The sequence below is a fragment of the Columba livia genome, chromosome 9 (assembly GCF_036013475.1).
Source record: "Columba livia isolate bColLiv1 breed racing homer chromosome 9, bColLiv1.pat.W.v2, whole genome shotgun sequence".
In the NCBI taxonomy this organism is placed as follows: Eukaryota; Metazoa; Chordata; class Aves; order Columbiformes; family Columbidae; genus Columba; species Columba livia.
The window spans coordinates 21,902,875-21,917,806 of NC_088610.1; the positions used below are offsets into that span (position 1 = coordinate 21,902,875).

The 14,932-nt window shown below is 45.9% G+C and overlaps 1 protein-coding gene across 7 annotated transcripts in view; it reads right to left on the reverse strand.

Annotated features, from left to right (window-relative positions):
• Window positions 1-1,590: 1,590 nt before the first annotated feature.
• Window positions 1,591-14,932, reverse strand: part of CEP63 (centrosomal protein 63) — a 35,781-nt gene continuing 22,439 nt past the window's right edge. For 4 of the 7 annotated variants that reach the window (XM_065073104.1, XM_065073103.1, XM_021286455.2 and 1 more), the window contains exons 5-15: window positions 14,250-14,375; window positions 13,376-13,489; window positions 10,902-11,135; window positions 9,829-9,974; window positions 8,938-9,072; window positions 8,216-8,330; window positions 6,526-6,723; window positions 5,995-6,081; window positions 4,535-4,740; window positions 3,666-3,972; window positions 1,591-2,100 (exon numbers count right to left, since the gene is read on the reverse strand). In XM_065073104.1, the coding sequence (XP_064929176.1) occupies window positions 1,942-2,100; window positions 3,666-3,972; window positions 4,535-4,740; window positions 5,995-6,081; window positions 6,526-6,723; window positions 8,216-8,330; window positions 8,938-9,072; window positions 9,829-9,974; window positions 10,902-11,135; window positions 13,376-13,489; window positions 14,250-14,375 (1,827 nt within the window). In that variant the 3' untranslated portion in view covers window positions 1,591-1,941. Of the gene's footprint in view, window positions 2,101-3,665; window positions 3,973-4,534; window positions 4,741-5,994; window positions 6,082-6,525; window positions 6,724-8,215; window positions 8,331-8,937; window positions 9,073-9,828; window positions 9,975-10,901; window positions 11,139-13,375; window positions 13,490-14,249; window positions 14,376-14,932 lie in introns of all 7 variants that reach the window. The other 3 variants (XM_021286452.2, XM_021286454.2, XM_021286451.2) reach the window with 1 other exon arrangement.

Here is a 14,932-nt window from a genome sequence, read left to right on the forward strand (position 1 = left end):
GGTGCAATGACTTAGCACTATGAATTCCTATCACTCAGTTTTGAAAACTCCTTGTTTCTCAGCAAAGGTAAATTAAATATGTGTAGAACACACTTATCTCTGGCAAATGTAGCTCTGCGCTTCCATCTACTCACAAGGACAAAGACAGTACGGCAATCAGATACCTGTCGAGAGAAAGGCACATGCTTGAAAATGATGCAGTGATGATGTTCAACTCATCAACTTTGTTCAACCTCTGTCCTTCTGTTGTCCATGCACAGCAACTCCAGAACCAGCAGCCACACGAGAGTCCACGGCACCGCGTATCTGCGAAGAGACGGTGGGGAAACACAGAGCACAGGCACTAGCACAGAGAAGCAATTCAGCAGTTCCCCTGTTGCAACTTCCACTCTTTAGTTCACTTAGATCAGATTCTTACAGCCTGCTCACTGCACAAAGTTGCTTATTAAGTGTATTAGCGATTGATAAATACTGCAGGATTATAGCTGCTAATTAAACAAATGGATCATCTTCAGTTTCACTCTTCACTCTGCCAACATGAAGATGAACTGCCAAGTATCTCTAAAGGAAAGGGATATGGAAGCAAACATCACTAATGAGCCAAAATGTCTTCTAAACTTCTGAAAACACTTGGCGCATGATGCAACACTCAGTAACTTAACAAATGTTTAGGAAATGTAACATGGTTTTAAGGTATTTAAAAATGGTATTGCCGTCACCACTGAGAACATGAGGAACCCGTAAGAGTTCTGGCAGATCCATAGGTTCAACTGGAAAGAGGAAACAACAGTTTATTCTATTTTGCCATTCAGATTTTGTCCAAATGCCCCATGACCAACAAGCCCTTACTTGAGATCTGGCTGGTTAAGGTGGATGTTCCAAACATGCCTGTGCGTGGGCAGCTCTGAACAGGAACCGAGGCCAGTGCTGACCCTGTGCACGACCACAGCTCATCCCCAGCTGTGGGCAGAGAAACGCCTCGGTACGAAGACTGTGCAATGGGAATCCAGAATGGATGTGAAGGCTTCATCCTTGTTCAAAGGACTCCAAAAGAAAGCCCAAATAAAAGGACATGCTGATTCAACCGCTTTTGAACTTTGGAATGCAGAATTGCTTGACCAAGTGCAGTCCCATTTTATGGTGTGACAAAGAGGTTTACAAAGCAGTTGCAATTTTTTCTGCTGTACAGACAAATCTCATCTGTTTGTGGGTTCTCCTGCCATTCATAACTGCTCTCCTTTCTTTCAGAAGAGTAGAGACCACAATCGGAGTTCAGCCATTCATTCCTCAGCTATTCTGCAGTACTTCAAACAAGGTGCACAGCAAGATAAAGACATCAGGTGCTACACAAACAATAAAGGGCAGAAGTTGCATGAACCAGGAAATATTAAGAAATTCCAGTAAGGGGAAATTAACTGGTGAAAATACAGGTAGCCTAAAGGAAAGAGGAATTCTTTTCCTTGTTCCTTGAAGAACATAGCGACTCTGGGAGGGAAAGGAGGGAAAAGGTGTTGATCAAAGTTCCTGATAAGAAGGCAAGATAAGTCACAAGAGATTTACTCTACATATTTGTAAGAACAAGAAAAGAAGCAGTTTTCCATTCTGTTTTATTTCAATGCTTATACACGTATAAAATATACTTAAAATCCTTTACATTAAAATTAGCAAATGGTCTGTTTCTAAAAAACACCACCCTCTCTCTGTAAGTGAGTGCACACATACCTCTGATGCAGCTTTCTGACCTACAGCACGCTGACTACAGTGTTCGTGGTGTGATACCCTCTGTCAGATCAAACACGTAGAGAGGAGTTTCTTTTCCTCAATATCCATCCTGTGGATTCAGCACAAAGTGTGAGACGGGGCCTCTCAAGCTCCCACGGCAACTGCAGTCACAGTTTGGAACCACATACGTAAACCAGCATTCAAATTCCCTACGAAATATTACTCCTGGTGTCCAAATTGCCTCACAATCTTTTCGCTCTCTTTTTTCAGCTCCTCAATGTGAGCGTTCAGGCTCTCCAGGATGCGCTGGGACCTCAGTTCTTCCTCCTCCAGGTATCTTGCAGCTATTGATCCAACTGAAGCTGTAGGCAGGGGATACTACAGGGAAACAAAGGGATAGCAAGTGTTCTTTCATTCTAAGTTTCAGCCAGAAACACTGCTGATCCACAAACTACCCAAATAAATACGCTCTTGTGTCATGTCTATGTTATTGGGCAGACTAACCACTCAGGTCTCATGCTTGTATCACAGGTAAATGTCCTTCCCAACAGCCTAAGCCTCCCAAACCTTGGCCAAAACTGCAGGGAGGAAAATCAGTACCTCAACACACATAACTTCTCCATTCCAGCAGTTCTCCTCTCTAAAGTGCTGGGGGATAGAGCTGAACAGAAACAAGCTCTCCACCTGCCATAGAACTGCTGCATGTCACAGGTGGAACGCCAACCCCAGAGGTATCAAAAGGAATTGACAGTTTACTTAGGGGTGATAAGGCATGTGCAAATAACGGGTTCCTGTACAGACCCAACTCCCATGGCAGCCCACTGAACACCAGTTCACCTGGTAATGGTCAAGAAACCACCTCGAATTCTTTCCTTTACAGTCAAGATCTATTCTTAACTTAGAAAACTAACATTGTAAACTAAGCTTCATTTATGAGTTGATGAAGAGAAGCTTCCTGCACAGAGGCTGGTGAGTGACCTGTAAAGTTACTAAGGGGCTGCTTTCCATTACAGAAAACTTGCCTCGGTGTCTTGGCAAGAGAACGTAACTGCTTATTTCCAGACCCTGGAGGCTCACAGTTTCCTGGCCTTTTACCAACAGCCAGGAACACAGGGAAGCAGCAAAAAGGCTGCAGATAACAAGCAAGTCACTCCCACCCCACTATTGCTTGCTGAGAATTCTCCTCTATTAATATTAAAGGAGCTGATTTAAAGACACTGAAGCCTGACCACAAGCAGGCAGTCCTAGTCAACACCAGAAGAAATATTCGCATTTCCTTAGAAACCTTATTTCTACTTCTCGGAACAAAAAGCAGCACTTTCTCTTCTGCTAAACACCAAGCCCTAGAGCTTCTCGGACCCCAGAGTGGACCTGTTCGCACTTCAGTTCCAATCCTGCAACCTGAAGAGCTTCCATTTAGAATATTGCAGTTCCCTAAGCTCCCAATATTTCTTTTTCTGGACATGCGCACAAGCTACTTTAGTCTGGAAACAATCAAGCCCTATTCCTGGTAGTAAACCTCGTCAAGATCTACAGACCTGACAAGCCTTCAGTTATCTGTGCATCAGCCTTAGAGACTTCTCTGGGCTGCCCACAAAATAAAAAGCCAAAAGCTGAAGGAGAATTCTGAAGTGATGTGAGGAGTCACGGCACACCCTGATGTACAGCATCAGTATGGAGAGAAGCGTGAGTGTAGCAAATGTACCAAATACAAATCCCTTCCTCAGGGAGCTCTGAAGAATAACCACACGGCTCCCCCTGTGCATGTACCAACCACCCAGCAGTGGTTTTTCCTCCCTATTTAACATTTGATGTGTGCTTACAGAGTCACATACTCCATGCAGCCACATCATACATTCCAAAATCTGGCTCCTGGTGCCAGGTGATAACCCAGCTACATCCTCAACTGTTGAACAGCCACCAGTTTCTATACAACTGCTTACCAAAGGCACAGATTCTCTCTGATGATTTGATCCGGACTGCTTAGATGCTTCATCTGCAAAATCGTCATTTCCATCCAGCCCATGGAGCAAAGAATCTGTTTCCACCAAGGTGCTCAAAGCAAATGACTCCAGGCAGTTCTTGCCGCTGGCCTGGGTGGGCAGCTCACCCCTCTCAGGGGTCACAGCTCCCGTTTCAGCCGCCCCTCGCCTCTGGGACTCCCCTTCATGACGCTGAACGGTCTCATCAGGCTCGTGGTGTACCTTCTCTGCTTGTTCATCGTGTTTGTGCTGTGCTTCCCGAGTTGTTCTGGAAAGCAGGTTTGAACACATCACCGTTTGACAGTTTGCCTCTTAGCAGCTGAACTTTAGCAAAAACCTGCGCAGGGATTACAATTCACGCACAGATTGCTAATAGCCCCGGCAATCCCAACCGGCTCGTGTTCCATAGCACTTCTAGATGCACATCCAGTCTCCAGGGAATGCTCTCTCACTCTTCTGCCATTGCAGATACCAAAAACTACAGTCTGCACACCACAGGACTGCAAAAGAAAGACGCACAGCCACCTGGGCCAAATCTAACCCCTTCACCAAAAGGAGCACGTACTGCTTCTCAATCTAAGGAAAAGGCAAAGGCAGTCAAAAAGACAGTCAAATACTAGCTGGCTTTGCAGAACACAGGCCAGCTGGGACTAAAAGCTATTGCGCTACTCAAAGGCAGATTCCAAAACAGTCCCTGTGTTCTCCCATACGTACTATGTGCAGGAGATGATACTGTACATAAGGCACGTCATTAAAAACCCGCACATCCTCACGCCGCCTGTTCTCATACGTATTACGGTAGCAGCATCCTCGGGGTCACACGCACCCACCTGGCCTGCGCATCCCTGGCCTCGGGCTCTTGGTCTCGCGTCTGCTGAGCGGTGCCCTCGGGTTCATCCTGGCACGCCTGCCGAGTGAGCTCCAGCTTTGCCCTGGCCTCTGCTAGATCCTTCCGCAACTGCTGGTTCTCACATGTTAATTTACTTAGTTCAGCAGCGTAGTCTTCGCTCAGCGCCCTTAGGGTGACACCTTTTCCCTAAGAGACAGAGAAGAGCTGAGGTTAAAACTTCCAATTTGCAAGAGGCCATAGTCAAGGCTACTCCTTAAAGCACATCCTCCAATTGCAATTTTGACTCGTAAAATTTTCAAGGCTTTCATAAATCAATTATATATGCCTTATTGTGTCTGCACCCAGACAAGCTGTGCTTGTCTCTCTCACCACAGGATCCTTTTGAAAACAAGAAAATATAGACCCAGACTAGTTCAGCTTCCATTGTTTCTACTCCTGTGACATTCCCGCTTTCTTTTTGCCAACTCTATTACATTTAGATGCCTAATTCATTCTCATCACTGCTGTATCTAACGGCTTTCCAAATGTGGATTAGAAGAACCTGGCCAAGATCAGTAGCTCCTGTGCCACAGGGCTGTTGGGGGATTTAAAAATGAAACAAAACCAAACAGCACCACAAACAGGTTCCTTTCTTTCTTTGCACTTTGTTATCAAGTGCTATTAAGTCAGGCAGGCAAAAGCCCAGCAAGCAGAAAGAGCCTTAGGTCATTTCAGTCTCAAATCAGCCCCCCAAAAAGCTTCGTGTTTTCTCCACCTAACCAGCCACAAACTCCTGCTCAACAGTTTCCCAAGAGATTGGCGCATTTGACAATCACCCCAAACTAGTATTAGGAGCGGATTATTTCCTTCCCATGGATCGGACATGATAAAAGCTCTGAGGATATATTCCCTTTAGGTTTTCCGCTGCCCGAATTCAGACCTTGCCCCTGTGAAGTCTCCGCTGTGGTCTGTGTGAGACAGAACCTGCAAACTAGCCATATCTTCCTGAAATGGCACTAAAATGAACCACATTTGGGGTTGTATTCCTGCTAAGACTGCACCTTTTCCATGCTTCCATGATTCCTGCTCTCACCCCAGGAATCGCAAGGACTGAAGTAGTTGCAGCTCTGAGACAGGTCAAAAGGACAGAGATTTAGAATCAGAGGTTTAAGGTAAACCAGCATAAAATGAAGACGTAACAAAATGTACTAAAAACCACGGGCTAGACCACATGGAGAAGAAACTGAGATGAGGGCTCTGTTTCTACAGTTCTCCTCACTGCTCCATGACTGAACTCAGTATTTCTGGGCCTTATTTCCTCACAAATTGCCCTTTTACTTGGGTTTTAAGTTCACCAAGCTCTGCCAAGCATTTTGAGAGGCCTGTGCAAAGACTCCTGCTGTTCCCAGGGAGGGGACACACAGCGTTCGCCCCTCCCCGTCTCTGTTCCCTCACACACACCTCTAGCACACCGCACTCCGTCTTCTGCAGCATCTCTGAGAGATGGCGGTTTTCCATCCTCAAGGTTTCCAGCTGGACCAGAATCACCTGAGGAGACAAACAAGAAGCTCAGAAAAAAGAACACAATGCAACACATGCTCAGAAAACCCTACGGGCATTTTCCACCCTCAATTCAAGTACAAGTACAAAGCAAGGTTAGGGCTGTTAATTCTGCATGGAACTTATACAGAAGACCATATAAATAACCATGCGCAGTCATTTACTTCAGTTTTCAAAGATGTCACCATCCAGGCCTTGTCAGCATGAGAGATCTCAAAGAATTCTGTGGGACTGCCAGTTACAGGTTGGAAAAGCAGCAGCAAGACAGATTCAGTGAACACCATAAATTAGGAGATTTCATCAGAAGGGTCTCAAGTCCTTGTTCAAAGGCTGAAGAGAGAAGGAAACTATTAACGTAGCTAAAAACTAGGGTGGTAATTGAAGCCCTCGGATCCTTAAAGAGAGAGCGTAAGAGTCTTCTGCCTTTTATACCCTGTGCTCCACAGCTTTCCTCTCTGCTCTTTCGATCTCTGTCCTCAGCCGTTGTTCTAAGTCTGACGTGGAGCCACTGGCAGATGCAATGGTGATGTCCCGCTGGTGTAACTCTTGTGTCAACCTGGAGATTTCCATCTTCATCCCTTCTATCTCACTGCTGTGGGTCCGTTCAGCTTGAGAGAGCTGCTCTTTCAGCTGCGGGAAGACACAAGTTAGATGCTGTGCAATACTCAGGAAGACCCATAATCGGTCAAATCCCAGTCGCTTTAGCTCAGTATCCTACTTCTGTGGCCAACGACAGACACCCAAGGGTTTACCATCGCTGGGCAGGCACAGGAACACTTCCATAATATAACCTTGCCATGTTCCACTCCACCTTCCCGAGGCAGAGGTGGTATCTTTAAATAGCTCCAGCCAGACTTTTCTTACACTAATTTGTCCTAAGTCTTCTGAATCGATGTTGGCTTGAAGCAACCAAAGCTACCCATGGCAGACTTCCACAAGCTAGCTATGCACAGGGTAAAAATATACCTCTTTGTTTTCCTAACTCCATTTGACGACCACTAGTCCCTGCATTAAGAGAGAATAATCATTCTCTATTTACTTTCCACATGACAGGCATTATTTTATTTTTAGTACATGCAATCTCATTTATCTCTTTCCCAGTTTGGTAAGTCCTATTCCATTCAGCTGTTCCTTGTATTAAAAAAACACTCCATCCTTTTGGTCATCTTTTTCCCATACCTTACCTTGTTTTATTCAACCCTTTTTGAGATGATAGACCTGAACTGCATACAATATTCTAGTAGGCATGCCATATTATATTTACTCAGCGACATAATAGAACAACAACATAGCATAATTTCTGCCCTAGTATTCCACTCCATTAGCCAGAAATATTAGCCACCCAAACCTCCAGGATTTTTCTGAGAATTACAAGCATTTTAGAAAATTGAACCAGATGATCTCTGCCTAGCCATGTAAATACTATACATACAGTGATTTATCTCCATGTCACCTCAATGCCTCCCAAGTATATAAAGTAGAAACAACCATAATAAATCTCTCTTTCCTCCCCAGCAGCCTGTAGGAGATTCATTTACTCCGTGGCTGTTTAAGTGTGTAACCGAGCACGCAGCTCCAGAAAGATCCGCACCTCTGTACATTCAGAATAAGGGATGAATGATTTTCAAGAAGTGAGGTTTTTCACTCAAGTCCAATAAGGTTTCTAGTCTAACCATGCAGCAGGACAAGCTCTCACACACACTGATCTAGACCATTATTAAAAGTCAAGCCTTTTGGAGGCTTTGGGTGCATGGAGCACTGGGCTGAGGTTCTCATGGCAGATGAGCTGTTCCATTTCTTCCAGACCCCAGTTCACCTCTGCCTATCGAAACTGAAACAAACTCCCTTATTCATATACGGACTAGAACGCATTTGAAGCCCTGTCTCAAGTGTGATAGGGCGTATTACAGCACAACCCAGGCCTAAGAGATGCGCACAAAGCAAACCGACACCTGCAAACCCATCCTCTCGCAGCCTCCTTTGTCAGATCCGCTGCCCCCACGCCGCTCCCGCCTTTGATGCCGTTTGCAGCTTTGCTAACCGTGCGTGGGGCACACGATCCGCGTGGGAACGGCGACTCCACAAGTGCCTCTCCCACCCTCCTGGAACAAAGCGACGTTACCTTTTTAATCTCTGCCTTTGACTCAGTATGGTGCTCCTCCATGGACTGCAGCTCTTTGATACTCTCATCCAGCTCCTCGCTCAGCTGCACACACCTCGCATTTGAAGACACCAGGCTGGGTGCCAAATGTAAAACTAGAGATTAGAATACCCCACGGAGGAGGACATGGGGAGAGAAACTTTGATCTCCTATGTCCGTCATAACAGAAACCGGACTCTTCACACAGAAGTTCCTTACCAAACCTTTCGTTTTGTTTACCGAAATCATTTCAAAAGAGATCAGGAAGCTGATCTAACAGATAATACCTGTTTCTTGTTTGTTTCTTTACCATAGTAAGAAGACAAACTTCCCATGCAAACATTAGCCTGAAAACCACAAACTCAGAGAGGAAGACTTGTTTATAATTCTTATTTCACAGTGAGATCTAGAGCTGGTTCTTACCAGCTGAGTAACAAAGACTCCTTAACCTATTACCACTGGAGGTGCTAGGCCTAAACAAGCTAAAACATCGAATACACCCACAGCGTGCAGTGAAAAGCAGCCAATTAGCAACGCAGTCTCACTATTAAACTCCAAAATGAATAGCGTTTGATTTCTGCAGCCCTTTGATATTTAAAATAAGCCAGCAAAAATCAGCGGGACTGGTTAACGATGAATACAATATATTAGGTATTATATTATGAGTTTCATCGCACATGCAGGGACAGCAAGCAGTCGGGTACCTGTTCTCAAGCTGAGTCACCTCTGCCTGTAAGTGCTGTTCTTTCTCCTGCGCAACATCCAGCTGCAATAGTAGATGCTCCAGCTCCAGCCCTGGAGAAGATAATTGCTTCTCCTGCAAGCGTTCCTCCAGAGCCCTAAGCAGAAACATGATCCTTAATTTCTGTACAAAAATGTCATGCCCAAGTTCACTAATACAGGGAACATAACCCCCATTTTTTTGGATTTCTCTGAAAAATACATGAAAAGCAACATCAGGTGACACCGGTGTGCACTGTGAATACGCAAACATGTCAGCTGGATGATGGCCCTTTGTCTGAGTTCAGGCTGGTTGAAAAAGACTTCATTTTATTCTGATGTTGGCCTCCCTGATCCAGACAGCCTCTCTGCCATTCGACATCCAGCTCATGGAAACAGTGCAATTGTTGGGTAACATACAGCAAAACCTTTTCATACGGCCATCAGAACTTAGAGCTTTTGCGTGTCGCCAATACAGAAGGGGAGGGCCAAGGTGATTTTGTCACATACGCAGTTACCTCAACAAGACCCTAACCTGACACCATTAAATCAGTGAGAAATTCCACCTACATGAATAAGCACATTATCACATCCTGAAAATGCCTGAGGTAAAAAAGCTCAAAAGCCCTGTGCTGCTTCCAGAACCCTAGCTAAGGAGAAAGCCAATTCCTGCCTCACTCTTGACCAAGAATCAGTTGAATTCAGAAGGAATGCAATTTGGCAAATGCTGCACAGCACCTGTGAGCAACCACAACTCTATATACCAACCGGCACAGATCCAGCTGTATGGAAATGCTTTTACCATCCTCAGTGTGCAAACCTGGAATACAGATCTGGATTCAAGGGCAGGAGGAGCAGCAAGGCACAGGTGCTACCTGACGAGGAGTTCTTTTGTGCGAAGAGTTTCCGTCACCCGGGCCAGCTCTTTCTGGAGCTGTTCCTGGTGCAGCCTGGAGCTGTCAATGAAATCTTCCTGAGACTGCAAGGTGGCTCGAAGTTCCATCTTCTCATCCTGTAGCACCTGCATGGGAGGGAGAAGGAATGACTGCTGCAAGATGGACCAAACCAGTTTGTTGGAATCCCAGAATGTCAGGGACTGGAAGAGACCTGGAAAGCTCATCCAGTGCAATCCCCCCATGGAGCAGGAACACCCAGATGAGGTTACACAGGAAGGTGTCCAGGCGGGTTGGAATGTCTGCAGAGGAGGAGACTCTACAACCTCCCTGGGCAGCCTGGGCCAGGCTCTGCCACCCTCACCCCCAACAAGTTTCTTCTCAAATTTAAGTGGAACCTCCTGTGTTCCAGTTTGCACCCATTGCCCCTTGTCCTGTCACTGGTTGTCACCCAGAAGAGCCTGGCTCCATCCTCCTGACACTCACCCTTTCCATATTGGTCCCCATGAATGATCATGAATTCTGCCCAGGGAGGCTGTGGAGTCTCCTTCTCTGAAGACATTCAAAACCCACCTGGACATGTTCCTGTGTGACCTCACCTAGGCGTTCCTTTTGAGGTCCCTTCCAATCCCAAACATACTGTGATACTGTAATGAGTCACCCCTCAGTCTCCTCTTGTCCAGCTCCAGAGCCCCAGCTCCCTCAGCCTTTCCTCACACGGGAGATGCTCCACTCCCTTCAGCATCTTGGTGGCTGCGCTGGACTCTCTCCAGCAGTTCCCTGTCCTGCTGGAACTGAGGGGCCACAACTGGACACAAGATTCCAGGTGTGGTCTCCCCAGGGCAGAGTAGAGGGGCAGGAGAACCTCTAATGCAAGGACTGGATTATTAGAGAACCCTTGGAAACACTGCAGAGCAGTACCTAGGTACCAAACCAGCTTTGAGGAACTTCACAAAGGCTCTAAAAAGAGACAGAAGCTCTGGGATGAAGAGCCCTCCTGCTCCTTCTCCCACGCACCACTTTATATTCAGTTTGCTAACAGCTCCTCTGCTGACCTCTAACATTTTCTTAGATTCCCTTAACTCTTCTTGAGCTCTTTGCTGATCTTCCAGAATCATCTGATTGTGCTCCGTCAGGTCGTCCACTCTCATGTTGAGCCTCTCCAGCTCCAGCTCATTGGCACAGATGGCATCATTGGCCCTCTCCAGCTTGCTGGTTAAATGCTGGATTTCTGACCGGCTCGCCAGCTCCACCGACTCCAGGATCTGCTTCCGATTGGCAAGCTGAGTCTGCTGAGACCAATTGGTTTGCGTTAAAGCTAAATTAGAAAAAACACAGGAGATCAAAACTACATTCAAAACCACAACTGATTTCTTTGTGTAACAAGTTCCAAAAGGGGTTCAAAGTGAATCTTGGAAAAGAGGCTCTCAAATCCCTCAGGTTGTCTGAGCATGAACTATCTAAGAACAAAGCTGCCTACTGATTTTTGCTCATTGAGCTAAGGCTAGATCAGGAGAAATGCATGTACGGAGGTTTGCAGATACCATGCACAAGCTAGAGATTACCCACTCACTAATTCCACACCAGGACAGAAAACAGCTCTTGGTGCACAATGGAAAAAAGACAAGCACCAAAAAGATCAAAAACCAAACTAGGTGTAACTCTCAATTATGTTTTGCTTTAGGCAGTAAATATTTGGTTTTATCAACCTGCAAGAATGCTCACTTTGAATATTTCATTTTTCTGATGGCAGACAAAAAAGCTATAAGGAACATATGACTAGCAAACAATACCTGCTCTATTATTTATAGGCACAATACTTGATTTCACAGCATTTCTTTCCACATAGCTAGCTGGTGAAATTTAACAAGCAGCTCTCATATAAGCTTCCAAGAATATTTACTACTTATATTCCCTTTTTGTGTAGTACCTCCTAACTTTTAAGAGCTGAAACAAACTATTTGAGTAGTCCTTTACGTCCAGTTTCTAAGAGTAGCAATTCCTGCCAGCTTCAGAATCACCACATGCCTTGATTTACTGCCTGACACATAATAACTCATAACTGAGAAAACTATGGGAACCATGCATTTGGAAGACTACGGTATAATTTTGATTACAGCCGTTTCATTATTTGAATAGTCACAACAGAAAACATAATCAGGAGAGGCACGAGTTTAAGGTCCAGCCTCTCTCCACCCAAGAGACCAGAGGACCAGACTACTGAATATTTATTGCTGCATTAAGAAAACATTTAAGCTATCTCTCGTTTCCAGCCACAGAACACGCAGGACAGCCCAGAAGTCCAAGTTTCACCTGAGGACTTCAAAGGCTGCAGGTTTTAAGGGAAGGTGCTTGTCCCTGGGTAAGAATGCCGGGCCGCCCTGAGCTGTTCTGAAGGACAGGAGGGGAAGGCAGCTCAAAGAAGAGACAGGGAAGTACCCTGTGGCCATAGATCTCAGCCTAACCTTGTGCCAGAAAAACACCGAGCATAGAAAAACAGCAAAACGCATAGAAACAAGGGCAAAAAAAAATAGCACTTTCATGTCGGGCTTTTCAAAGACGTTGAGGATTCGGGCAGTGCATTCACAGCACCTAAGTCTTAGGAAAAATCTGCCCAGATTGCTGTGTTTCTGCTGCCCAGTCAGAAGAGTTCCTCTGCGCCCCAGTGTTCCAGCCAGCACTCCAAGGACACAGCTGCTCCCAGACAATTGAGCTATCAACGGCACAAAGACAGCGGAGCAGCAAGACCTTCTGCTCAGCCACTCTCCCTGCATTTGCAGCTCTGCCAATGTCAGCCTCTCACAAAGCCCCTGTCAGAACCAGCTTCAATCCTGTCATCACAACCTGCCTCCTCACAGGAGCTTCCACTCAAGAGCAACTCAGGAGCCCATTAAGCGCAAAGCCCCCAGCAAGAGCTTCTCATCAGTGTCTGCGGTGATTGTGTCAGTGTGACTTCACAGCTGCACTCGAGGTCAATCCATCTCACTCTGCCGCAGCACCACTAACAATTGGTTTTTCAGGAACAGCAGCCCCACCACTTCTTACCTTGAAGAGACTTTAAAAAATAAAAGAAGAGGAGGCTGAAAACCGCTGTTACTTCAGTATTTTGTTGAAGTTCTGTCCTAGGGGAAGACTATTTCCCAACATCATCCTCTGAGCTGGACCCACCAGGTACATATGTAGCTCCTGGCAGGTACACAGCTGTGAGCTGGACGTGATGTAACAGGTATTTTAAAGTGTCATATGCTGTGGTGTGTGCCTCTGAGGGAAAGCTTCATCCTACTGTCTTCCCTACTAATTGGAGGGGTGGCAGGGAGAGCTGCACAAGGTTTATCTAACCTCTGCTGACAGACTCCAGATCTTTTTTTCCATACAAGTAAACCTTATTCCACCAGGACATTAAAAGTCATTTCAATGGCAACCTCAACTGGATGCGAGCCTGAACGATTTCATCAGTCTCTGCCTCCCCTCCCACCTGCTGCCACAAACAAAACAACAAAAAAACCCTTGCAGTGCATGTTAATTGTACCTGAATGAGCTCAGACTGCTCAGCCAGCGCCTTCCTCTGCGCTTCCAGCGATGCCACCTGCTGCTGGTACAGCAACCGCTGCTTCTCCCAGTCAAGTGATTTTTGACGAAACTCCTGCAAGGACAGCAGGGGTGGCTCAGAGCACTATGTCCACACAGCTGACAAGAGCCCCCTTCTAGTTGCCCTCCACATTTTCTTTCTCTATGCACCACATCCTCACACACCTTTCCCACAGCAGGGAAACCATTAGCCAGCCGTTTGATGCACCAGCCCAGCGGTACAAAACCCCTCACATACTGTGCTCGCTGTATTTCTTCCCCTCCCGAGTTAAAACGTCAGTGTCAATTATTGCTGTTTAGAAATGTTAAGTGCTAAGAGATTCATGGCTAGTTGCATGGATTTGCTGTCAGAGGCTTGACAATTCAGACTGGCTTTAGCTTCCAAATCAGGTTGCTATTGGAAGTGCTAAGATGGCAAGTATGAACTACAGAATTTTAATGCTAATCTCTGCTTCAGAAATTGGACACTGCATCAGTCAGATGTGTTTGTTAGCCACATCTTCAGGGTACAGCAGAAGAAAATTGAGTGTGGTTGAGGTCAGCACAGCAGAAAGATTAAAAGATGAGACAGGGTTGAGAAGTTATTTGACATGTAGGCTCTCTCTTCTTCAAAGAAGTGAGATGACAGCCTCACCACACTGCAATTCATTCCACTCACATAATCAAATAACCCTCGCACCACCTTCTTGCTTTTATTCAGTCTAAGAACAGCAGTGTAGTTTATCCTGTGAACTCAGCAGCCTCAATGTAGGAAGTTGTCCCAAAAGTCAGTTAATACATACAAACTCAGACTAGCATGTTTTTTCACTCCATACCTCCAGCTTCCTGGTCAGGCGGCTTATTTCAAACTGGTCCTCTCCTTGTCCCTTGTTGGCTTCTCCTCTGGCTTCTCTTAGTTGTTTCTTCTGCAGCTTCTCATAGCTCTTCCTCAGCCTGGACAACTGTGAGGAACACAGGGAGAGGGCAACACTGCCACACAGTCCGCAGGCGAAGGCAAAATACGCCACATTATACAAGAGCAGCGACATGCCACTTAAGTTGTGACATGGGCAGCTCTAATTAGACCTCTGTCTTACCACTATGACTAAAATACTGAGAAAGTGGAGGTTTGCAGGTAGATGTTAAGGCAGGAAGAGCGTGGTGTTCCTCTCCCCCAGCTCCACGCAGAGGTGCAGTTTTGTACGTGACCAAAATACACTTGTGAAGCTCAGGTGGGAACTGGAACTCTTCTGCTTAGCAGGAGAAGGGAGATTTGAGAATTGCCATTACACACAATATCAACACTGCTTCACCTCTCGTTTTGTGCTGTTTCACAACGCGTGGAGAATGCCAACAGAAAATATCACTCCTACGCCTACTGCCAGAACGCTACAGTTGTATCAGAAGCAGGAATGAGGAAAAAACTCTTGACATCTCAATGACCCCCTGTGCAAACAATCACTTTGGACTTGCGCAGAATTCTCCATGTGATGAGTGCCTCCAACTCAACTATTAAATA